Source organism: Aegilops tauschii, chromosome 6 (genome assembly GCF_002575655.3).
Source record: "Aegilops tauschii subsp. strangulata cultivar AL8/78 chromosome 6, Aet v6.0, whole genome shotgun sequence".
In the NCBI taxonomy this organism is placed as follows: Eukaryota; Viridiplantae; Streptophyta; class Magnoliopsida; order Poales; family Poaceae; genus Aegilops; species Aegilops tauschii.
In genome coordinates, this window is record NC_053040.3 from 67,886,584 (window position 1) to 67,911,719 (window position 25,136).

The window sequence follows — 25,136 nt, forward strand, 5'->3', positions numbered from 1 at the left end:
CACCGCCTGTCTAAAACTTGAAGAAATTTCACCGCTGCTTGTAGTCATCCCGAGTCAAATTTGCAATTGTCTCACCACATGTATGACCACCAGAGCCCTGGCCCGTCTCCATGTATCTGTGCATACCGCACGCCTCGCCGCTATTACCGCGTCGAGCCTCCGCTGTCCCGGTCGAGTCTCAAGGTCCGCGAACCCACACCACTCAACCCCCACTGTAGAGTACCACTGATCATCACCGACCGATGACGAGTTTCACGCTTCCATCAGACCACTGAGCTCCAGTCCGAATTACGTGTCACTCGCTTTTCCCCTTGCTGAATAGGCTTCGATTCCCTGGATCCTTACATCATAGCCCCTCAATCCAGCTCCACCTTCAACATGACTCCATGGTGGTTGTACTTGCCACCCCGTGCCTCGTCGACTCCAAGATCTCATGTGCACCATCTTGAATCAACCCCGTGCCATAGTCTTGTCGAAGCCACACAAACCTTGGGCTTGTGACACGTGTTTCCATGCCTAGAAGTCGGTCACCATCAGCATCACGCTCCTATGACGTTGCCGCCGATCCCACCACCGTCTTCTGTACCAACCGACTCGCGTCGATCCGTCAGACCATCTAGTCCAACCCAACCGAACTTGTCCGATTGCAACAACACGCTCAAGGCTACCAAATCGTCTTTCACGAATTTTCATCCATCACATGATACTTCCATCTCAGCTGACATGACTTCCCGCAACACCTTCAAGCATCCATGTTGTGCCAACAAATCCTTCACCCTTGTCTGCCATAACCCAAGGTTTTCAGTTCGTGAACTTCTCCACCTCAAATCTGGTACCCCATGGTGCCATGATTGTTTGTATGGCTAACTGTAAGTGCATCTAGTGCCACCCCTAGTTGGTTTTGGAGTATTGACGACAAACTTGGTTGAGGGACTAATGTGTTTGTGAGAATTGCATGATAACACAGGTAGTAGTCCAATATTGATTCGGTTTACCTACCAGAGATGACCCCTAAAAATGTGTGACGACATTGAAGACAATGGTGGTCAGTGAAGATATTCACATTGAAGACTATGACATGAGAAGACAGCGCATGAAGACTATGGAGTGCGAAGACATAGTTGTTTCGTAGTTTCCTTTTCTTCTTTGTTGAGTCATAGGAACCACCGCACTGTTAAGTGGGGTCCAAGTGAACAAAGTCAGAGTGACTGATGTGATGCTCAACCAAATCCTATGTCTTTGAGCGTAGACAATGAGAGCAAATCTTATCCAGAGTTGGATGAGTCAGCTTTACTTGTAGCCCAAGTCAAGCTGCCGCGTGTGTTTGAAATCTGACCGTTGGACATATGTCAGTTCCTTAATGACCCAGTGTCATTTCAGACAAATCAGGCCGGGTTGCCTCCTGGCTATAAATAGCCCACCCCCTACACCATAAATTGGTGGCTGCTTAGAGTTAGTGCACGGCTTTTGTCGTTTGAGAGCAACCCACCTCCGAAGCATTTGAGAGAGAGATCCTTGCGAGGACAAAGCCCAAAACACCCAGAGCCCAAAGAGTGTTTGGCATCACTAAAGTCTTTCTGTCCGTGTGATCTGAAGACTTGTTACACTTGAGGACTGTGAATCCTCCAGCCGGTTGGGAGTCGCGTTCTGAGTATCCAAGAGTCATTGTGGATTGCCGGTGAACGAAGTCTGTGAAGGTTTGGAAGTCTACCTTGAATACTTACTAGAGTGATTGGGCGAGGACTAAGTGTCCTTAGCTCAAGGGGAATAAGGTGAAGACGCGGTCTTCTGAGTTAAATCTCAGCCTCCCTAACCAGACGTACAGTTGTCACAGCAACTGGAACTGGTCCAACAAATCCCTGTCCTCACCAAGGAACTGGTTCTATCTCTTACTTCTCTTTACTTTCAGTTTGTCTTCATGAACTCATTGCATGCTTGCATTATCTGTTTGACTTCACTGTGTGACGACTATTGTTGTTTGGCTTCATACTATCTTCCACCTTGATTCATACTACCTAGCTGCTAATAGTCTTCGTGCTTTAACTTCATTGAATACCTGACTATGGCCTGTCTAGTGTAGTCTACCTTCCGCTGCATGTCAATAGGTTCATTTCTATTGTTTGTCTTCGAAACTCCCATGTTTTGAAGACTTCCATAAAAATCGCCTATTCACCCCGCCCCCCCTATAGTCGATAACTAGCACTTTCACTAACCCATGAAAAATTAACTGAGCTTTCAACGCAATGCCCAAGTACATAACGTGTGTACTACTAGTAATAAATCAACTAGTTGGTCTTCACATGAATTTTCTCTTTCTTGGCTTCAACTTCCGATGCTTAGCTTGCTTTGCCAAAGTCCTTGCTTTCCGATGAATACGTGTCTTGGATGTGCTTTTCGCCGATTGATTTGCCTGCATTCGTGTCATAGACAAGAGGCCACTGCCTCCAGGGACTCGGTCCTGATTTTTTTTTCCAAACATATCCCGTGCCTCACACACTACTGGAATCAGCTAATTTGCCATCTGCCAGCTCTTTGCCGTCTGCTAGCTGACGGCAAAGAAGCTCTTTGCCATCAGCTACCCAAAAGCAAACGGCAAAGAAATGGCAGACGACAAAACAGGTCTTTGCCATCTGCGAGCTCTTTGCCGTCTCTGCTAGCAGACGGCAAAGAGACATAAAGGCGGACGGCAAAGAGAGAGGTGGCCCCCACCCCCCGCCCGTTTGGAAAAAACTTAACGCCCCACCTCTTTGCCGTCTGCTAGCAGACGGCAAAGAGACATGAAGGCGGACGGCAAAGATTGGCGGACGGCAAAGAGGAGAGTACCTAACGGCCCCTACCCCCCCCCCCCCCCCGCGCCCGTTACTCTCCCTCTCTCCTCCCCGACGAGCCCCGCCACCACATCCCACCCCACCGCCGCCGCCCGCCGCCGCCCCGCCACACGGCGCCGCCCCGTCGCCCCCTCCGCCCCGTCGCCCCCCCACCCACCGCCCGGCGCAGCCCCGTCGTCCCCTCCGCCCCATCGCCCCCCACCCCTCCGCCCCGTCGCCCCCTCCGCCCCGTCGCCCCCCACCCCTCCGCCCCGTCGCCCCCTCCGCCCCGTCGCCCCCCACCCCTCCGCCCGGCCAGCGCCACCCCGCCGCCCCAGAGTTGTGGCCCCGTCGCCACCATCGCCCGGCCAGCGCCCCTCCGTCGACGAGCAACCCCACCGCCCGGCGCCCCTGGGCCCTGCCAGCGTGCCACAGGCCTCCCACCCCTGCCGCAGGTGAGCCCCGGTCGCACCCCTCTTCTCCTTTTTTCTGTTTTTTCTGTTTTTTAGTTTAGATTACTTTTAGTTTAGTTTTATATTTAGTTTAGTTTAGATTACTTTTAGTTTGGTTTTATATTTAGTTTAGTTTAGATTACTTTTAGTTTGGTCTTAGGTTTAGTTTAGTTTTAGGTTTATGTTTAGTAATGAAAAAAACTAAGAATAATTAGAAGAAGAGGAGGAGAAGAAGAATAGCTAGGTTTAGGTGTAGTTTTTTCCTGTTTTGTTTTAGGTTACTTAATGCTAGGTTTAAGAAGAGGAAAAAGGAGAAGAAGAATAAGAAGAAGAAGAAGAAGAAGAAGAAGAGGAGGAGGAGGAGGAGGAGAAGAAAGAAGAAGAAGAAGAAGAAGAAGAAGAAGAAGAAGAAGAAGAAGAAGAAGAAGAAGAAGAAGAAGAAGAAGAAGAAGAAGAAGAAGAAGAAGAAGAAGAAGAAGAAGAAGAAGAAGAAGAAGAAGAAGAAGAAGAAGAAGAAAGAGGAGAGGAGGAGGAGGAGGAGGAGGAGGAGAAAGCTAGAGGAGAGGAGGAGAAGACCCCGACCACCGACACCCCGACACCTGACACCCCGACCACCGACACCCCGACCCCGACGACCGACACCCCCACCCCGACGCGACACCCCGACACGACACCCCGACACGACACCCCGGCACGACACCCCGACACGACACGACACGACACCCCGACACGACACGACACCCCGACCCCGACACGACACCCCGACACGACACCCCGACCCCGACACCCTGACACCACACCCACCCTTACCCCGACCACCGACACCCCGACACCACACCCCGACCCACACCCCGACCCCGACCCCGACACCCTGATAGGGTCATATATTTGTGAATTATTAGTTAGGTCATATATTTTTTGATTTTGTTATGAAAACATCATATATAATTGTGTTGATCGGGTAGATTTAAATGTGCAGTTGTTTCATCGCTGCGAGGTTTGGTGGTCGACGACCTCGCCGTGCGTTTGACGAGCTCTGCCCCTTCGTTCGTGGGTGAGCACAAATGACATGTCCTCCTCCACCGTTAATTATTTGCTCTGTTCCGGTGTTCGTGCCGATGAAACTTGATAGCTAGCTATATATGTGTCTTGAATCATCAGTATGCGTAACCAATATGTGTCTCCCATTCGAAAGCGTCATAGTTATAAATATGCATGCATTTGCATATTTATAACCTTGATTCTTTCGAATTGTCCAACGCTATCCATGGACAGCCCGAGTATGTTTAGATTAGGTTCGTTTTCCCATATGCTTTGCTCCGGGTCTGACGCATAAGTTTCGTCAGTGCCTCCCCTATTGTTCTCCGGGTACACATCCTCTCTATTTATTGCAGAGACGTGTATCAGGAGAACAGCGGGGAGGTGCTGCCGAAATTTTGCGTAGGATCCGGAGCATAGCATGGGAAAATGAACCCAATCTAAACATGGCACAAAACGGGCAAAAGAACCGAACTAGATGCAGATGGGAATCTGATGATTGTACACACATCGGATGGTCTTGCGTGGAAAAAGTTTGATGAATTACATGCTGACAAAGCGGCAGATCCGAGGCATCCTCGAGTCGGCATCAGCACGGATGGGTTCAGTGTGTTTGGTATGACGGCAGCCCAATACAGTTGTTGGCCCGTATTTGTCTTTCCACTCAATCTCCCCCCCGGATAGATTATGCAAAGAAAGAACATTTTCCTGACATTGATAATTCCAGGTCCCAACTATCCGAGGAAAAATATGAATGTGTACATGCAGCCGCTTAAGGACGAATTGCAAGAAGCCTGGGATAATGGGTTCAAGACATACGACGCCTATAGCAAACGGAACTTCATAATGCGTGTCTGGTACATGTACTCGACGCATGACTTGCCGGCGTATGCGCTATTCGTTGGCTGGTGTGTGCATGGAAGGTTCCCGTGCCCCACATGCAAGGGAGCTCTTGAGTTTCGTTGGCTTCAGGCCGGTCGCAAGTTTTCTTGCTTCGACATGCATAGACAGTTCCTGAATCCTCGCCATAAGTTCAGGAAAGACAAGAAGAACTTCATCAGAGGTAGAGTTGTCAAAAACTCTGCACCACCTGCATTGACAGGCCAACAGACCCTGGATCAGTTAAACGCTCTCGAGCCAGATCCAGAGCGTCCAGGGTACTTCAAGGGGTATAATTCTAAGCACGCCTGGACTCACAAAACATGCTTATGGGATCTGCCTTACTTCAAAGACCTCCTTTGCCCACACAACATCGACGTGATGCACACTGAGAAGAATATCGCCGAGGCACTTTTTGGTACATTGTTCGGCATAGATGGGAAGTCAAAGGATAATACTAAGGCTAGAGTCGATCTGGAGGCGCTATGTGATAGGCCATTACAAAACATGAAAGAACCGAAAGGAAAGCAGAACTGGACGAAGCCAAAGGCATGGTTCAATCTTGGAAGGCCAGCTATGAGGGAAATTATCTTGTGGGTGAAAATGCAGTTGATGTTCCCCGATGGGTATGCAGCGAATCTAAAGAGGGGAGCCAGTCTTGATAAATTGAAGATACTTGGTCTCAAGAGTCATGATTGGCACATATGGATTGAGCGAGTAATGCCGGTGATGTTGCATGGCTTCATCCCTGAGGATGAATGGCTAGTACTGGCAGAACTCAGCTATTTCTTCTGTGTTCTTTGTGCGAAAGAACTATCGCCTGGCGTGCTAGAAGAAATGGAAGAGTTGGCGCCGGAGTTGATCTGCAAGTTAGAGAAGATCTTTCCACCGGGCTTCTTTAATCCAATGCAACATTTGATTTTGCATCTCCCGACCGAGGCAAAATTGGGGGGGGGGGCGTGCAAAATCGTTGGTGCTACCCAACTAAGAGGATGCAGAAGACGCTTTGACAAAAATGTAAAAATAAACGTAGAATTGAAGCATCGATGGCTGAGGCATTCATCACTGAGGAGGCGGCAAACTTCGTGACAGCACACTACGAAGCCAAAAATCGTCATTTGCATAATCCGAAGCCTCGGTACAATGCTGACGACCCTAAAAAGGGTGGATCCAACCTCAGCCTATTCAAAGGGAATCTCGCACCAGCCAGTGTTTCAAATCCAGTATCTTTGGTAACGAACAATGGCGGACCATTTCATTGTATATCTTCAACAACCTGATAGAAGTGCGGCCGTACATCGAGTAAGTTCTCGGTACATTGTTTCGCAACTTCTATTTCCTTTGAACTGCTCTTATTCCTGGATATTTCATACAGTCGATACGTCGCCTTACTCTCATATGGAGCGGTGATCCAAAAGGATTCTGTCGAAGAGTATGAGCTTCTCGCAAAGCAAGGAGGCGGCTATCCCGGTTTCATCTCTTGGTTCAAACAAACGGTAATTTCTATTAGACAATTTCATTTCATTCGCTAATTTGTGCGTAATGCAACAATCCTTTCATATTAAACTTGTAGGCTAATTCAGAGTCTATGGACGCCGAATTGAGACAAGTCGCTAATGGTTTTGACTATAAGGTCCGTTCATTTGACAAATACGACATCAACGGGTATCGCTTTCGTACCTATGGCAAAGAGCTATCTATGGCCGACCGAAAGTCTACAAATTGTTGTGTATCTGCTATCGGCGAAGGAGGTACCGAGTATTATGGGAGAGTTGAAGCAATTTATGAACTTCTATTCTATGGTGAAAACCCGCCGAATGTCGTAGTCTTCAAATGTTATTGGTTTCAGCCGAAGGAGACTAGAAGGACTCATGAACATATAGGGCTAGTTGAAATCAACCAAAGCACCCATTTAGATGTTCCTGATGTCTATATTACGGCTCAACAGGCGACCCAAGTATTCTATCTACCGTGGGCCTACCAATCTAATCCAAATCTGAAAGGTTGGGATGTCGTTTATGAAGTGCCGCCACGTGCTAGACTATCTCCCCCAAAGGAAGAGGATTATGAACCTCACATTAACCCAGACACATATGAAGGAGAATTCTTCCAAGAGACACGTCTTTCCAAAAAGCGTTTCAAGAACCGCTATACTTCACCCCAAAACATTGAAGTAGACAGCGACAGTGAATCCGACATCACCCCAGAGGAGGAACAAGAAGAGCCGGAACAAGAAGAGGTTACTGCTGCGGATGACCTGTCATTGCTTGACCGATTACGTCAAGGTGGCCTTCCACATGTTGATGCCACTGAACCCTATGAGCCCGTCATTGATTATAGTGATGATGATGATTATGCATTTATTGATGATACTGATCGAGATTATTAGTAGTGTCAGGTATTAAAATTTTTATGTTGTACTTGATGATGATACACTTAAGTGATACACATATTATTATTCATGTCGGTCTTTTTTTTATGTTGTACTAATTTCGTTTACTGTTTGTCATGGAAGGTGTTGAAAGATGGTGGGCGCTGGTCGGGAGCGCGCCAAGGCCCCTTCTTCGTCGGCGCGTGGTCTGAGGTCTTCCATTCCAGACGCACCTCTCCGCCGAGCGTTGCTGGACAGTATGGCGACACCGACGGGCCCTTCTTCATCGACCGCGGTGCCCAGCAGGGGACGAGGTAGGAAGAGAGGAGGTGGGGCACGTGGTCGCGGGAGAGGAGGTAGGGTGACTGCTACGGCGCCTTCCTCGCCGCCACCCCCAGCTGTTTCACCCGAGCACGTGACTGCTAGGGTGGACTCGTCCGAGGAGGAGGCTACACGGACTTCGGTCCACGAGCCTCCGGTCCACGGGTCTTGGGCCCACGAGCCTCGGGTCGACTGGCCTTCGGCCCACGAGAGTTCGGCCCACGAGACCCCGGAGGAGCACACGTCCGGAAGGGGTACCTGGCCGGATCAGCCCAAGGAGCCGAGTTAGCTCTAAAACGATCCATTTTACCTAAGTTAGCTCTAAAACGATCTGTACTTAGCTTACTTATGTCAAAAATTGCATAATTAGCTTAGTTAGCTCATAAATGATCCATTTTACCTAAGTTAGCTCTAAAATGACCCATTTTACCTTGGTTAGCTTATAAATGATCCAGTTCATCCAAGTTAGCTCAAAAATGGCCCATTTTACCTAGATTAGCTCCTAAATGATCCATTTTACCTACGTTAGCTTTAAAATGACCCATTTCACCTAGGTTAACTCCAAAATGACCCATCTTACCTAGGTTATCTCATAAACGATCCATTTCAACTAATTTAGCTCATAAACGATCCATTTCACCAAGTTAGCTCAAAAACGATCCATTTCACCTAAATTAGCTCTTAAATGATCCATTTCACCTAAGTTAGCTCAAAAAGATCCATTTCAACTAAATTAGCTCATAAATGATCCATTTCACCTAAGTTAGCTCAAAAACGATCCATTTCAACTAAGTTAGCTCATAAATGATCCATTTCACCTAAGTTAGCTAAAAAACGATCCATTTCACCTTAGTTACCTCAAAAACGATCCATTTGACCTTAGTTAGCTCATAAACGACCCATTTCAACTAAGTTAGCTCATAAATGATCCATTTCACCTTAGCTAGCTCATAAACGACCCATTTCAACTTAGTTAGCTCATATATGATCCATTTCACGTAAGTTAGCTCATAAATGGCATACTCTTCTTGTTCTAGTCTTCTTCTTGTTCTACTCTTCTTGTTCTAGTCTTCTTCTTGTTCTACTCTTCTTGTTCTAGTCTTCTTATTCTAGTCACCTATTTCTAACTTTCTTATTTTGCCATTTTGCAGATTTCATTCACTTCATGGAAGCTAGCTTGCTATGGAGTGCTTGTTTATGTATGGATGGAACTTGTTTATGTATGAATTGATGGATGGAACTTGCTTATGTAATATGTATGGATGGAACTTGCTTATGTATGAATGGATTGAACTTGCTTATGTATGAATGTATGGAACTTATGTGCTGGATATATGTGATATGAATGCCTGTGAAATATATCTATATATGTCATATATATTTGCTGTGAAAATTGCTGGATTTAATAAAAAACAGAAAAAAGAGCCAATATGCAGGCTCTTTGCCGTCTGCCACCGACGGCAACGGACTCTTTTCCGTCTGCCGCGGACGGTAAAGAAGCCACATGGCATCCAGTTGTGCTTCCTGGGAGCTGACCCATTTGGTCAGTTTGCCTACAGTGGCAGACGGCAAAGAGTAAACAATTTTTCCGTCAGCGGCGGACGGCAAAGGCCTGCCATGTAGTGACGTGTAGATGACATCATACGGCGGACAGCAAAGACACTAGAAAGTTTGCCGTCTGCCGCGGACGGCAAAGGCCTGCCGTTAGCCACTTAACAGACTGACAGCGCAATTATTGCCGTCCGCTCTCTTTGCCGTCCGCCGCAGACGGCAAAGGGCCTTTGCCGTCAGCCGCCCGGAAGTAGACGGCAAAGTAGATCTTTACCGTAGCCTACTTTGCCGGAGCCTTTTGCCGTCCGCGGCTGACGGCAAAGGCCTTTGCCATTCGCCCTTCATGCATTTGCCGTCCGCCGTGGCAGACGGCAAAATAGCTGATTCCTGTAGTGACATCTGGCTTCCAGCATATTCCGCTTCGAGCATCCTGTCCATGGCCTGCACAACGCACCAAGTGCACAGCTCCACAGGGTCGCACGCCTCCGCGCGCAACTGCCTGACTACGGGGGTGTTTGTTTCCAGGGACTTTTTGGGGTAGGGACTAGAAAAAGTCCCTCTTAAAGACTTTTTAACCAAACAGGAGGGACTACTAGGGACTAAAAGTTGCTTTTTGGGACTAAATGAAGAAGACTCTCAAGGAGAGTCTTTTTTGGGACTTCTCCAACAATGCCCCTCCCTGCACCCATTGCCCCGCCGCCCCATGGTGTTGTTTGGTTGTTATTTTTCTGTATACTATGGGTAATATGGTCATTTAATGACCTCTAGGGAGGGACTAGGGACTTTTTAGTCCTTGGAAACAAACAGGGAGGGACTTTTTAGGGACTAGGGACTTTTTAGTTGGGACTAGAAAAAGTCCTAGGACTTATGAACCAAACAGGGCCTACACAGATCGATTCGATCTGCCCCAGCCGCTGATTGCACAATCACTGCCGCCGCCACATACACGCTCCCAACCGTAGCGATCAGGTCTCGCCGAAAGAACGCGCCGCCACCGATGCTTACGCCTTTTATTGCTATACCAAAAAACGCCAACCTGTCAGATCGGCCCTTGTCCACACACGCCGCTCTATGGCAACATCTTTCGTACGAACAATGTTGATCCACGCCGAGCGCTTTTCTTCCTATGAATCGAATCAACGCCTCTGCAAAACTTCAGTCTTCAACCATAGCTCTGATACCACTTGTTAGAATAAATCCGAGGCATACCTTCGATCATCCGAGGACCAAGCAATCACACAAGCACGACACCAAGATTCGTTAACGAGGTTCACCGATATGGCTACATCCCCGGGGCCTGACAATGGGCGCTCCTCCCCACGACACCGCTACAATACCGCACCCGGTCACCCTGGACACTCGCACAAGCCGCTGGCTTCCCCTGCGTTCCGGTGCTATTATGTTGGCATAGGTTACATCGTGTGTCTACCCCCGCTATATATGAGAGGCCTAGGATACAAGTGTCCTACTTGGACACGACTCCATATCCTATCTAAACACAATGCTACTCAGAGTCCAACTGTAACCTACCTTGTACACAATATTCGAAACAACCCCAACGGTGTCGGTACTCCATTAGACTATGGGGTATGATCAAGGGCTGGCTCAAGCTCGACTACCTCGACATCTCATCCTGGATCACGATGCACTCCATCAAGGACTGGTGGCTCAACATGTCGGCCACCAACATGCCCAACCGAAAGGCGATGGCCTCCCTTACTATGCTGACCTGCTGGACCCTATGGTGCGAGAGAAATGCATGGGTTTTTCGTCACAAGTCGACACTTCCATCTGTGTTGCTTTCAAACATTCAGAACAATGCCAACCTTTGGGTAACCGCGGGCGCAAAGCACTTGGGTCAGATCATGCCGGGAGAGTAGTGGCCTTGTAATATTTCCTTTCGCTTTTCTTGTAAAAGCAACTCTAAACTCCTTCTTGATTAATGGATGAGGCAAATCTTTTGCCTCTATTTCAGAAAAAAAAAACCGTCTGGATGTAGTGCTTGGTTCCAAAGAACTCGACACCAATGTCCTTCTCGCCTGCGATGAACTTTGCAGGGACCGTGATCTTCGCACCGTGCCAGGGCGTGATAAGCCTCCAGTTCCTGCGTTGCACGTGAATTAGTGATGAGCTAGATAAAATATAAAGCATAGAAAGAAGAGAAGTACTAGTGAAGTTGAGTGGCCTGGTGAAGCCAGACCTCCGAAACTTTTCTGCGTGCTCACCTGAGTCGCCACAAGCTTTCAGATCATCGTCAGCTTTCATTCAGGGAACGAGTGCCAGCTTTGCATTCACAACAGAATTTGCTCATAATTTGCACAAGAGAACAAACGAGGCAAACTAGAGGACATGATATCTCTAGGATAGAAAACTGAACAATGTGCATCTGATTCATCTAAATTTCCAGGAAATAACATGATATTTTCCATGTACGAAAATCAACACTAGAGAACATGGGCAAATGACCAAGTCGACATGTGAATTGTGTGCGACTATGCGGGAAACATCTTGCCTATCCTGGCCGGCGTGGTACATGTTATATAGATGGGGTGCGAGCCCAGGTACGCATACAGGTTGTTGAGGAGTACATCTTGGAGGAGAAGAATACAAGAGATAAGAGATAAGAGGAGATTAAGATCACATGAGTATCCTGCCTAACTACTCCTCCTTCGGTTGACATATCCTCCTTGCTGTACACGCCAAGGGCCTGCACACACAATATTATGTCACGTTTAATACCCTCCCTTAATCACAACTTCATCAAGTTGAGATTATGCTTGAAGTCTTCAAAACTACTTGTGGGTAGAGCCTTGGTAAAACCATCTGCAACTTGGCCTTTGGAGTGAATAAACCGAATGTCTAAGAGCTTATTTGCAACTCTTTCTCGGACAAAATGAAAATCTATCTCAATGTGTTTTGTTCTAGCATGAAAGACTGGATTTGCTGATAGATAGGTAGCACCTAGATTGTCACACCATAAGCATGGAGGTCTAGTGCTTTTCATGCCTAGTTCCTTCAAAATAGACTGCACCAATATGATCTCTGTTGTTGCATTGGCCAACGCCTTGTATTCTGCTTCTGTGCTGGACCTGGAAATTGTGGCTTGCTCCCTTGCACACCAAGATATCAAGTTAGGTCCAAAGAATACTGCAAAACCACCAGTTGAGCGTCTGTCATCCAGACATCCTGCCCAGTCTGAGTCAGAGAAAGCACTGATAAGTGTAGAGGATGACTTGCTGAAATTTAGGCCAATGCTCAAGGTATTTTTCACATATCTTACTATACGCTTTGCAGCAGTTAAGTGAACTGTAGTAGGTGCATGGAGGAACTGACATACTTTGTTAACAGCAAATGAAATGTCTGGTCTGGTGAGTGTCAAGTACTGAAGTGCACCTACTAAGCTTCTGTATTTTGTACTATCTTCTGAGTCCAGAAGTTCTCCTTCAGCAAGAGATAAATTTTCTGTGCTAGATAAAGGAGTGGATGCAGGCTTACAACTTTGCAAACTAGACCTTTTTACTAGATCTGTTGCATAGTTTTCTTGAGAGAGGTGAAGGCCATCCTTGTGCTGCTTGACCTCAATCCCAAGAAAATAGTGTAGATCCCCTAGATCCTTGAGAGCAAATTCTGCACTCAAATCCTTCAACAGTCCTGTTATTGCTTCATCAGATGAGTTCGTCACAATGATATCATCAACATATATGAGAACAAATATTGATGTATTTGACTTGTTATAAATAAATAACGAAGTGTCAGACTTTGAAGGAACAAAACCAAGTGCTTGCATCTTTTTACTGAGACGAGAATACCATGCTCTTGGAGCCTGTTTCAGTCCATACAAGGCTTTGTCAAGTTTGCACACATGAGAAGGTGCACGTGCATTCACAAACCCAGGAGGTTGTTTCATGTAAAACTCTTCTTCCAGAACACCATGGAGGAACGCGTTCTGTACATCTAGCTGTCGTAGACTCCATCCCCTGGACACAACAATAGACAAAACAAGACGGATGGTGGCAGCTTTAACAACTGGACTAAACGTGTCCTCATAGTCAATACCATATCGTTGTTTACAGCCCTTTGCAACAAGTCTAGCCTTGTAGCAATCAATGGTTCCATCAGCTTTCCTTTTTATCCTGAAGACCCACTTACAGTCAATAAGATTTTTACCTTGTTGTGGGGGAACCAGATCATGGTGATGCATAGCAACGAGAGGGGAGAGTGTTGTCCACGTACCCTCGTAGACCGACAGCGGAAGCGTTATCACAACGCGGTTGATGTAGTCGTACGTCTTCACGATCCGACCGATCAAGTACCGAACGTACGGCACCTCCAAGTTCTACACACGTTCAGCTCAATGACGTCCCTCGAACTCCGATCCAGCCGAGTGTTGAGGGAGAGTTTCGTCAGCACGACGGCGTGGTGACGATGATGATGTTCCACCGACGCAGGGCTTCGCCTAAGCTCCGCGACGGTATTATCGAGGTGTAATCTGGTGGAGGGGGGCACTGCACACGGCTAAAATATCGTATATCAAAGTGTGTCCCTGGGGTGCCCCCTTGCCCCCGTATATAAAGGAGCAAGGGAGGAGGAGGCCGGCCCTAGGAGGGGGCGCACCAAGTGTGGAGTCCTACTAGGACTCCCTAGTCCTAGTAGGATTCCACCTCCCATATGGAATAGGAAAAGAGGAAGGGAAAAAGAGAAGGAAGGAAGGGGGCGCCCCCTTTCCCTAGTCCAATTCGGACCACACCAAGGGGAGGGGTGCGGCCACCCTTGAGGCCCTTTTCCTTCTTTCTCGTATGGCCCAATAAGGCCCAATACGTATTCCCGTAACTCTCCGGTACTCCGAAAAATACCCGAATCACTCGGAACCTTTCCGAAGTCGGAATATAGTCGTCCAATATATCGATCTTTACGTCTCGGCCATTTCGAGACTCCTCGTCATGTCCCCGATCTCATCCGGGACTCCGAACTCCTTCGGCACATCAACATACATAAACTCATAATAAAACTGTCATCGTAACGTTAAGCGTGCGGACCCTTTGGGTTCGAGAACTATGTAGACATGACCGAGACGCCTCTCCGGTCAATAACCAATAGCGGGACCTGGATGCCCATATTGGCTCCCACATATTCTACGAAGATCTTTATCGGTCAGACCGCATAACAACATACGTTGTTCCTTTTGTCATCGGTATGTTACTTGCCCGAGATTCGATCGTCGGTATCTCGATACCTAGTTCAATCTCGTTACCGGCAAGTCTCTTTACTCGTTCCGTAATACATCATCCCGCAACTAACTCATTAGTCACAATGCTTGCAAGGCTTATAGTGATGTGCATTACCGAGTGGGCCCAGAGATACCTCTCCGACAATCGGAGTGACAAATCCTAATCTCGAAATACGCCAACCCAACAAGTACCTTTGGAGACACCTGTAGAGCACCTTTATAATCACCCAGTTACGTTGTGACGTTTGGTAGCACACAAAGTGTTCCTCCGGTAAACGGGAGTTGCATAATCTCATAGTCATAGGAACATGTATAAGTCATGAAGAAAGCAATAGCAACATACTAAACGATCGGGTGCTAAGCTAACGTAATGGGTCAAGTCAATCACGTCATTCTCCTAATGAGGTGATCTCGTTAATCAAATGACAACTCATGTCTATGGCTAGGAAACATAACCATCTTTGATTAACGAGCTAGTCAAGTAGAGGCATACTAGTGACACTCTGTTTGTCTATGTATTCACACATGTATTATGTTTCCGGTTAATACAATTCTAGCATGAATAATAAACATTTATCATGATATAAGGAAATATATAATACTTTATTATTGCCTCTAGGGCATATTTCCTTCAGTCTCCCACTTGCACTAGAGTCAATAATCTAGTTCACATCACCATGTGATTAACACCCATAGTTCACATCTCTATGTGACCAACACTCAAAGGGTTTACTAGAGTCAATAATCTAGTTCACATCGCTATGTGATTAACACCCATAGTTCAGATCTCTATGTGACCAACACTCAAAGGGTTTACTAGAGTCAATAATCTAGTTCACATCGCTATGTGATTAACACCCAAAGAGTACTAAGGTGTGATCATGTTTTGATTGTGAGATAATTTTAGTCAACGGGTCTGTCACATTCAGATCCGTAAGTATTTTGCAAATATCTATGTCTACAATGCTCTTCACGGAGCTACTCTAGCTAATTGCTCCCACTTTCAATATGTATCTAGACCGAGACTTAGAGTCATCTAGATTTAGTGTCAAAACTTGCATCGACGTAACCCTTTACGACGAACCTTTTGTCACTTCCATAATCGAGAAACATATCCTTATTCCACTAAGGATAACTTTGACCGCTGTCCAGTGATCTACTCCTAGATCACTATTGTACTCCCTTGCCAAAATCAGTGTAGGGTATACAATAGATCTGGTACACAGCATGGCATACTTTATAGAACCTATGGCCAAGGCATAGGGAATGACTTTCATTCTCTTTCTATCTTCTGCCGTGGTCGGGCTTTGAGTCTTACTCAATTTCACACCTTGTAACACAGGAAAGAACTCTTTCTTTGACTGTTCTATTTTGAACTACTTCAAAATCTTGTTAAGGTATGTACTCATTGAAAAAACTTATCAAGCGTCTTGATCTATCTCTATAGATCTTGATGCTCAATATGTGAGCAACTTCACCGAGGTCTTTCTTTGAAAAACTCCTTTCAAACACTCCTTTATGCTTTGCAGAATAATTCTACATTATTTCCGATCAACAATATGTCATTCACATATACTTATCAGAAATGTTGTAGTGCTCCCACTCACTTTCTTGTAAATACAGGCTTCACCGCAAGTCTGTATAAAACTATATCCTTTGATCAACTTATCAAAGTGTATATTCCAACTCCGAGATGCTTGCACCAGTCCATAGATGGATCGCTGGAGCTTGCATATTTTGTTAGCACTTTTAGGATTGACAAAACCTCCTGGTTGCATCATATACAACTCTTCTTTAATAAATCCATTAAGGAATGCAGTTTTGTTTATCCATTTGCCATATTTCATAAAATGCGGCAATTGCTAACATGATTCAGACAGACTTAAGCATAGATACGAGTGAGAAACTCTCATCGTAGTCAACACCTTGAACTTGTCGAAAAACCTTTTTGCGACAATTCTAGCTTTGTAGATAGTAACACTACTATGAGCGTCCGTCTTCCTCTTGACGATCCGTATATTCTCAATTGCTTGCCGATCATCGGGCAAGTCAACCAAAGTCCACACTTTGTTCTCATACATGGATCTCATCTCAGATTTCATGGCCTCAAGCCATTTTGCGGAATCTGGGCTCACCATCGCTTCTTCATAGTTCGTAGGTTCGTCATGGTCTAGTAACATGACCTCCAGAACAGGATTGCCGTACCACTCTGGTGCGGATCTTGATCTAGTTGACCTACGAGGTTCAGTAATAACTTGATCTGAAGTTTCATGATCATCATCATTAACTTCCTCACTAATTGGTGTAGGAGTCATAGAAACAGATTTCTGTGATGAACTACTTTCCAATAAGGGAGCAGGTACAGTTACCTCATCAAGTTCTACTTTCCTCCCACTCACTTCTTTTGAGAGAAACTCCTTCTCTAGAAAGGATCCATTTTTAGCAACGAATGTCTTGCCTTCGGATCTGTGATAGAAGGTGTACCCAACTGTCTCCTATGGGTATCCTATGAAGACACATTTCTCCGATTTGGGTTTGAGCTTATCAGGATGAAACTTTTCCACATAAGCATCGCAACCCCAAAATTTTAAGAAACGACAACTTTGGTTTCTTGCCAAACCACAGTTCATAAGGCGTCGTCTCAACGGATTTTGATGGTACCCTATTTAACGTGAATGTAGCTGTCTCTAATGCATAACCCCAAAAATGATAGTGGTAGATCGGTAAGAGACATCATATATCGCACCATATCTAATAAAGTATGGTTACGATGTTCAGACACACCATTACACTGTGGTGTTCCAGGTGGCGTGAGTAGTGAAACTATTTCACATTGTTTTAACTGAAGGCCAAACTCGTAACTCAAATACTCTTCTCTACGATCAGATCGTAGAAACTTTATTTTTCTTGTTACGATGATTTTCCACTTCACTCTGAAATTATATGAACGTTTCAAATGTTTCATACTTATGTTTCATTAAGTAGATATACCCATATCTGCTCAAATCATCTGTGAAGGTCAGAAAATAATGATACCTGCTATGAGCCTCAATATTCATCGGACCACATACATCTGTATGTATGATTTCCAACAATCTGTTGCTCTCTCCATAGTTCCGGAGAACGGCGTTTCAGTCATCTTGCCCATGAGGCACGGTTCGCAAGCATCAAGTGATTCATAATCAAGTGATTCCAAAATCCCATCAGTATGGAGTTTCTTCATGCGCTTTACACCAATATGACCTAAACGGCAGTGCCACAAATAAGTTGCACTATCATTATTAATTTTGCATCTTTTGGCTTCAATATTATGAATATGTGTATCACTACGATCGAGATCCAACAAACCATTTTCGTTGGTGTGTATGACCATAGAAGGTTTTTATTCATGTAAATAGAACAACAATTGTTCTCTCACTTAAATGAATAACCGTATTGCAATAAACATGATCAAATCATATTCATGCTCAACGCAAACACCAAATAACACTTATTTAGTTTCAACACTAATCCCGAAAGTATAGGGAGTGTGCGATGATGATCATATCAATGTTGGAACTACTTCCTACACACATCGTCACCTCGCCTTTTACTAGTCTCTGTTTATACTGCAACTCCCGTTTCGAGTTACCACTCTTTAGCAACAGAACCAGTATCAAATACCGAGGGGTTGCTATAAACACTAGTAAAGTACACATCAATAACATGTATATCCAATATACCTTTGTTCACTTTGTCATCCTTCTTATCCACCAAATAGTTGGGGTAGTTCCGCTTCCAGTGACCAGTCCCTTTGCAGTAGAAGCACTTAGTCTCAAGCTTAGGACCAGACTTAGGCTTCTTCACTTGAGAAGCAACTTGCTTGCCGTTCCTCTTGAAGTTCCCCTTCTTCCCTTTGCCCTTTTCTTGAAACTAGTGGTCTCGTCAACCATCAACACTTGATGTTTTTCTTGATTTCTACCTTCGTCGATTTCAGCATCACGAAGAGCTCGGGAATTACTTTCGTCATCCCTTGCATACTATAGTTCATCACGAAGTTCTACTAACTTGGTGATGGTGACTAGAGAATTCTGTCAATCACTATTTTATCTGGAAGATAAACTCCCACTTGATTCAAGCGATTGTAGTACCCAGACAATCTGAGCACATGCTCACTAGTTGAGCGATTCTCCTCCATCTTTTAGCTATAGAACTTGTTGGAGATTTCATATCTCTCAACTCGGGTATTTGCTTGAAATATTAACTTCAACTCCTGGAACATCTCATATGGTCCATGACGTTCAAAACGTCTTTGAAGTCCCGATTCTAAGCCGTTAAGCATGGTGCACTAAACTATCAAGTAGTCATCATATTGAGCTAGCCAAACGTTCATAACGTCTGCATCTGCTCCTGCAATAGGTCTGTCACCTAGCGGTGCATCAAGGACATAATTTTTCTGTGCAGCAATGAGGATAATCCTCAGATCACGGATCCAATCCGCATCTTTGCTACTAACATCTTTCAACATAATTTTTCTCTAGGAACATATCAAAAATAAACACAGGGAAGCAACAACGCGAGCTATTGATCTATAACATAATTTGCAAAATACTATCAGGACTAAGTTCATGATAAATTTAAGTTCAATTAATCATATTACTTAAGAACTCCCACTTAGATTGATATCCCTCTAATCATCTAAGTGATTACGTGATCCAAATCAACTAAACCATGTCCGATCATCACGTGAGATGGAGTAGTTTCAATGGTGAACATCACTATGTTGATCATATCTACTATATGATTCATGCTCGACCTTTCGGTCTCTGTGTTCCGAGGCCATATCTGTACATATGCTAGGCTCGTCAAGTTTAACCTGAGTATTCCGCGTGTGCAACTGTTTTGCACCCGTTGTATTTGAACGTAGAGCCTATCACACCCGATCATCATGTGGTGTCTCAGCACGAAGAACTTTCGCAACGGTGCATACTCAGGGAGAACACTTTTATCTTGAAATTTTAGTGAGAGATCATCTTATAATGCTACCGTCAATCAAAGCAAGATAAGATGCATAAAGGATTAACATCACATGCAATCAATATAAGTGATATGATATGGCCATCATCATCTTGTGCTTGTGATCTCCATCTCCGAAGCACTGTGTTCGTGATCTCCATCTCCGAAGTACCGTGCTCGTGATCTCCATCTCCGAAGCACCGTCATGATCACCATCGTTACCGGCGCGACACCTTGATCTCCATCGTAGTATCGTTGTCGTCTCACCAACTAATTGCTTTTACGACTATCGCTACCGCTTAGTGATAAAGTAAAACTATTACATGGCGATTGCATCTCATACAATAAAGCGACAACCATATGGCTCCTGCCAGTTGCCGATAACTCGGTTACAAAAACATGATCATCTCATACAACAAATTATATCACATCATGTCTTGACCATATCACATCACAGCATGCCCTGCAAAAACAAGTTAGACGTCCTCTACTTTGTTGTTGCATGTTTTACGTGGCTGCTACGGGCTTAGCAAGAACCGTTCTTACCTACGCATCAAAACCACAACGATAGTTTGTCAAGTTGGTGCTGTTTTAACCTTCGCAAGGACCGGGCGTAGCCACACTCGGTTCAACTAAAGTGAGAGAGACAGACACCTGCCAGTCACCTTTAAGCAACGAGTGCTCCGAACGGTGAAACTAGTCTCGCGTAAGCGTACGTGTAATGTCGGTCCGGGCCGCTTCATCTCACAATACCGCTGAACCAAAGTATGACATGCTGGTAAGCAGTATGACTTATATCGCCCACAACTCACTTGTGTTCTACTCGTGCATAGCATCAACGCGTAAAACCAGGCTCGGATGCCACTGTTGGGGAACGTAGTAATTTCAAAAAAATTCCTACGCACACGCAAGATCATGGTGATGCATAGCAACGAGAGGGGAGAGTGTTGTCCACGTACCCTCGTAGACCGACAGCGGAAGCGTTATCACAACGCGGTTGATGTAGTCGTACGTCTTCACGATCCGACCGATCAAGTACCGAACGTACGGCACCTCCAAGTTCTACACACGTTCAGCTCGATGACGTCACTCGAACTCCGATCCAGCCGAGTGTTGAGGGAGAGTTTCGTCAGCACGATGACGTGGTGATGATGATGATGTTTCACCGACGCAGGGCTTCGCCTAAGCTCCGCGACGGTATTATCGAGGTGTAATCTGGTGGAGGGGGGCACCGCACACGGCTAAAATATCGTATATCAAAGTGTGTCCCTGGGGTGCCCCCTTGCCCCCGTATATAAAGGAGCAAGGGAGGAGGAGGCCGGCCCTAGGAGGGGGCGCACCAAGTGTGGAGTCCTACTAGGACTCCCTAGTCCTAGTAGGATTCCACCTCCCATATGGAATAGGAAAAGAGGAAGGGAAAAAGAGAAGGAAGGAAGGGGGCGCCCCCTTTCCCTAGTCCAATTCGGACCAGACCAAGGGGAGGGGTGCGGCCACCCTTGAGGCCCTTTTCCTTCTTTCCCGTATGGCCCAATAAGGCCCAATACGTATTCCCGTAACTCTCCGGTACTCCGAAAAATACCCGAATCACTCGGAACCTTTCCGAAGTCGGAATATAGTCGTCCAATATATCGATCTTTACATCTCGGCCATTTCGAGACTCCTCGTCATGTCCCCGATCTCATCCGGGACTCCGAACTCCTTCGGCACATCAACATACATAAACTCATAATAAAACTGTCATCGTAACGTTAAGCGTGCGGACCCTTTGGGTTCGAGAACTATGTAGACATGACCGAGACGCCTCTCCGGTCAATAACCAATAGCGGGACCTGGATGCCCATATTGGCTCCCACATATTCTACGAAGATCTTTATCGGTCAGACCGCATAACAACATACGTTGTTCCCTTTGTCATCGGTATGTTACTTGCCCGAGATTCGATCGTCGGTATCTCGATACCTAGTTCAATCTCGTTACCGGCAAGTCTCTTTACTCGTTCCGTAATACATCATCCCGCAACTAACTCATTAGTCACAATGCTTGCAAGGCTTATAGTGATGTGCATTACCGAGTGGGCCCAGAGATACCTCTCCGACAATCGGAGTGACAAATCCTAATCTCGAAATACGCCAACCCAACAAGTACCTTTGGAGACACCTGTAGAGCACCTTTATAATCACCCAGTTACGTTGTGACGTTTGGTAGCACACAAAGTGTTCCTCCGGTAAACGGGAGTTGCATAATCTCATAGTCATAGGAACATGTATAAGTCATGAAGAAAGCAATAGCAACATACTAAACGATCGGGTGCTAAGCTAACGTAATGGGTCAAGTCAATCACGTCATTCTCCTAATGAGGTGATCCCGTTAATCAAATGACAACTCATGTCTATGGCTAGGAAACATAACCATCTTTGATTAACGAGCTAGTCAAGTAGAGGCATACTAGTGACACTCTGTTTGTCTATGTATTCACACATGTATTATGTTTCCGGTTAATACAATTCTAGCATGAATAATAAACATTTATCATGATATAAGGAAATATATAATACTTTATTATTGCCTCTAGGGCATATTTCCTTCAACGCGTTCGCTGTCGAGGCTGGATCTTTTGCGGCCACCGACTGTTGCGCGAAGGGTGTTTGGCCAACAGAAGATCTGGGCCGGAGCGCATCATCATGGCCCCATGATCGCCTGGGCCCATCATTGGCAGGATCTGGCCCCGCATTTGTCTGGCGAACTGTAGCGTGCCGCTTGTAAACCCGCGGCTGGGCCTCAAGCCGCGCGCGGCTCGAGCCAGCGTCGGCCTGCCACCTGGTGGGTGGCGATTCGCGCGTGCGAGGAGAGGCGCCGCGGCCCGCCAGGGTCTGCCGCGTGGCTGGCGCAGAGTTGCCCGCGCGCCCACCTTCGGCTGTCGCGCCCGCACGCCCGCCTGCGCCTGTCGCGGCAGATTCACTGCCAGGCGCGGATCCCGGAGGAGATCGGCTGCGCTGCAGCTCCTGACCAGATCCCGAGGAAGATTTGTCCCCCAGGCCAGGGCACATGAAATACCGATCTGCTGCACTATTTTCTTTGCCATTTTCTGCAATTTTTGCACTGCTGTTTTCTGCATCATCACAAGGCTCGTGAAGGTTGTTAAGAGGGTTAGTCAACATATGATCATCACAATTATTAATGGCCCCTTGATCATAGCCAGAGAGATGAGATGGTAGAAGCAAGATTTCTTTGCGTAGGAGGGCACCGGCGTTAGGATGGAGATCCGCAAAGGGGAACTTGGTCTCATCGAAAACAACATCGCGAGAGATGTATACCCGACCAGTAGAGATGTCAAGGCACTTGACACCTTTGTGTTGAGCACTATACCCAAGAAAAGCACATTGCTTTGATCTAAACATGAGCTTACGATTGTTATAAGGACGGAGATTTGGCCAACAAGCACAGCCAAAGACACGAGGAGATGTGTAGTCTGGTTTGACGTGGAGGAGACGCTCTATGGGAGTTTCATTGTTGATGATACGCCTAGGTAACATGTTGATGATGTGAATGGCTGTAAGAAATGCCTCATCCCAAAATTTGAGAGGCATGGAGAGGCACCTGCTAGGAGAGCCAAACCGACTTCAACTATATGCCTATGCTTGCGTTCGGCTGACCCGTTTTGTTGTTGAGCGTGTGGGCAAGATACATGGTCAGATATGCCTATATTTTGGAAGAAGGAATTGAGTTTCTCGTATTCCCCCCACCCCCAATCGGATTGGACAGCTATGATCTTACTGTCAAACTTTCTTTCAACGAGTGCTTGAAAGTTTTGAAAAACTTGAAACACATCGGACCTTTTCTTAAGAAGGTAGATCCATGAGAATTTGCTGTAGTCATCGATAAAACTCACATAATATGTGTGTCTGCCGACAGAGGAGGGAGCAGGGCCCCACACATCACAAAAATCAATTGCGAAGGTTTGCGAAGGTAATTGATGACTCTTAGCACACTGACATGAATCAAAAATAGTTTCAATATTGCACTCACCAACAAACGGGAGCTTATTTTTCCTAAGCAATTTTTTAACCAAAGAAAAAGAGGCATGTCCTAAACGATCGTGCCATCGTATGGACGAAAGCTTGATAGCACCACAAGCTTGCTTATTGAATCTTCTAAACTCCGGAATCAATGGGTAGAGCCCTCGAACACATCTACCTCAATAGAGGATTTTGTTCGTTGCCTGATCCTTGATCAAAAAGAAATAAGGATGAAACTCGAGAAAAACATGATTGTCAATAGCAATTCTATGAACGGAAAAAAGATTTTTGTGGGCACTAGGAACATGCAAGATTCTTTTGAGATGAATTTTTCGACTAGGGGTATTAAAAATTGAATGGCTAATGTGACGTATACCCATACCTTCACCACTGGCCGTGTGGATTTGATCTTTGCCACGGTATTTCTCCTTCATGGTGACCTTCTCGAGCTCGTTGGTGATGTGGTTGGTGGCACCACTGTCGACGTACCAATTTGTGTCAACTCCATAGGAGCCATCGGCCGCCGCGGCAACCTTTTCTTCATCTTGCGAGGAGTCATCATCCTCCTCGTAGCGGTACCAGCAGTCCTTCGTCGTATGACCAGGCTTGCCGCAGATTTGGCAGCGAGGCATGTCCGGACAGGATTTGTTGGAGCCGCCACCGCGACGTCCTTTGGAGCTGCCGGAGCGTCCGCCGCCGCGAGGGTTGTTGGAGTAGCCACCACCGCCGGATCCAGACCTCCCCTTGCCACGGGGAGAGCCACGCGAACGAGGGCCGCCGCCGCGGCCCCTGGAAGCAGAGTTGGCCGACGACCTGATGCCGCCACTGGAGCCATGGTACTGTGCCATGCGCTGGTCAAAGTTACTAAGCATGGCAAAAAGCTCGTCAAGGGTTACCGGAGTAGCTCGGGCGTCCAAAGCATAGACCAGGGGCTGGTAATCTTGGTCTAGCCCGTGGATGATGTAGGACATGAGCTCGTCATCCTGGATGGACTTGTCGGCCGCGGCGAGTTCATCGGCAAGACCTCGCATGGCGGCGAAGTAGGAGGCTACCGATTGATTTCCCTTCTGCGCGTTGATCAGCGTTGTGCAGATGTTGTTGACGTGGCTGAGTGACTGCGACAAGAACATGCTTGCCAGTGCCACCCAGAGTTCCCGCACCATGGTGATCGTAGTCACCGTGACGAGCACCTCCTTGGAGAGGTTTTGGATCAGGCATCCAAGAACCTGTTGGTCCTCCCTCACCCAGATCGGATGAAGAGGATTCGGCCCAGAGGTCTCCTTCCCGGCGGCGTCCTTGGTGACAAGGACTTTGACCGGTTCGGTTGCCGTGCCGTCGACGTAGTGGAAGACGCCGGCGCCCCGCAGCTGCGGCGTGATCTGTGTTCGCCACAGAACATAGTTGGTGCGGGAGAGCTTCTCCAGGACTCCACCGCTGAGCGTCGGCTGGAAGGAGGCAGAGGAAGACATGGTTGCTGCG

The 25,136-nt window shown here is 46.5% G+C and overlaps 1 protein-coding gene across 1 annotated transcript; it reads right to left on the reverse strand.

Annotated features, from left to right (window-relative positions):
• Positions 1-12,168: 12,168 nt before the first annotated feature.
• LOC141020609 (uncharacterized) lies at positions 12,169-25,126 on the reverse strand. Its single transcript, XM_073501751.1, has 3 exons — positions 24,040-25,126; positions 22,270-22,750; positions 12,169-13,552 (listed from the first exon to the last, which is right to left on the reverse strand). The coding sequence occupies exons 1-3, from the start codon at positions 25,124-25,126 to the stop codon at positions 12,169-12,171; spliced, it is 2,952 nt and encodes a 983-aa protein (XP_073357852.1).
• Positions 25,127-25,136: the final 10 nt, after the last annotated feature.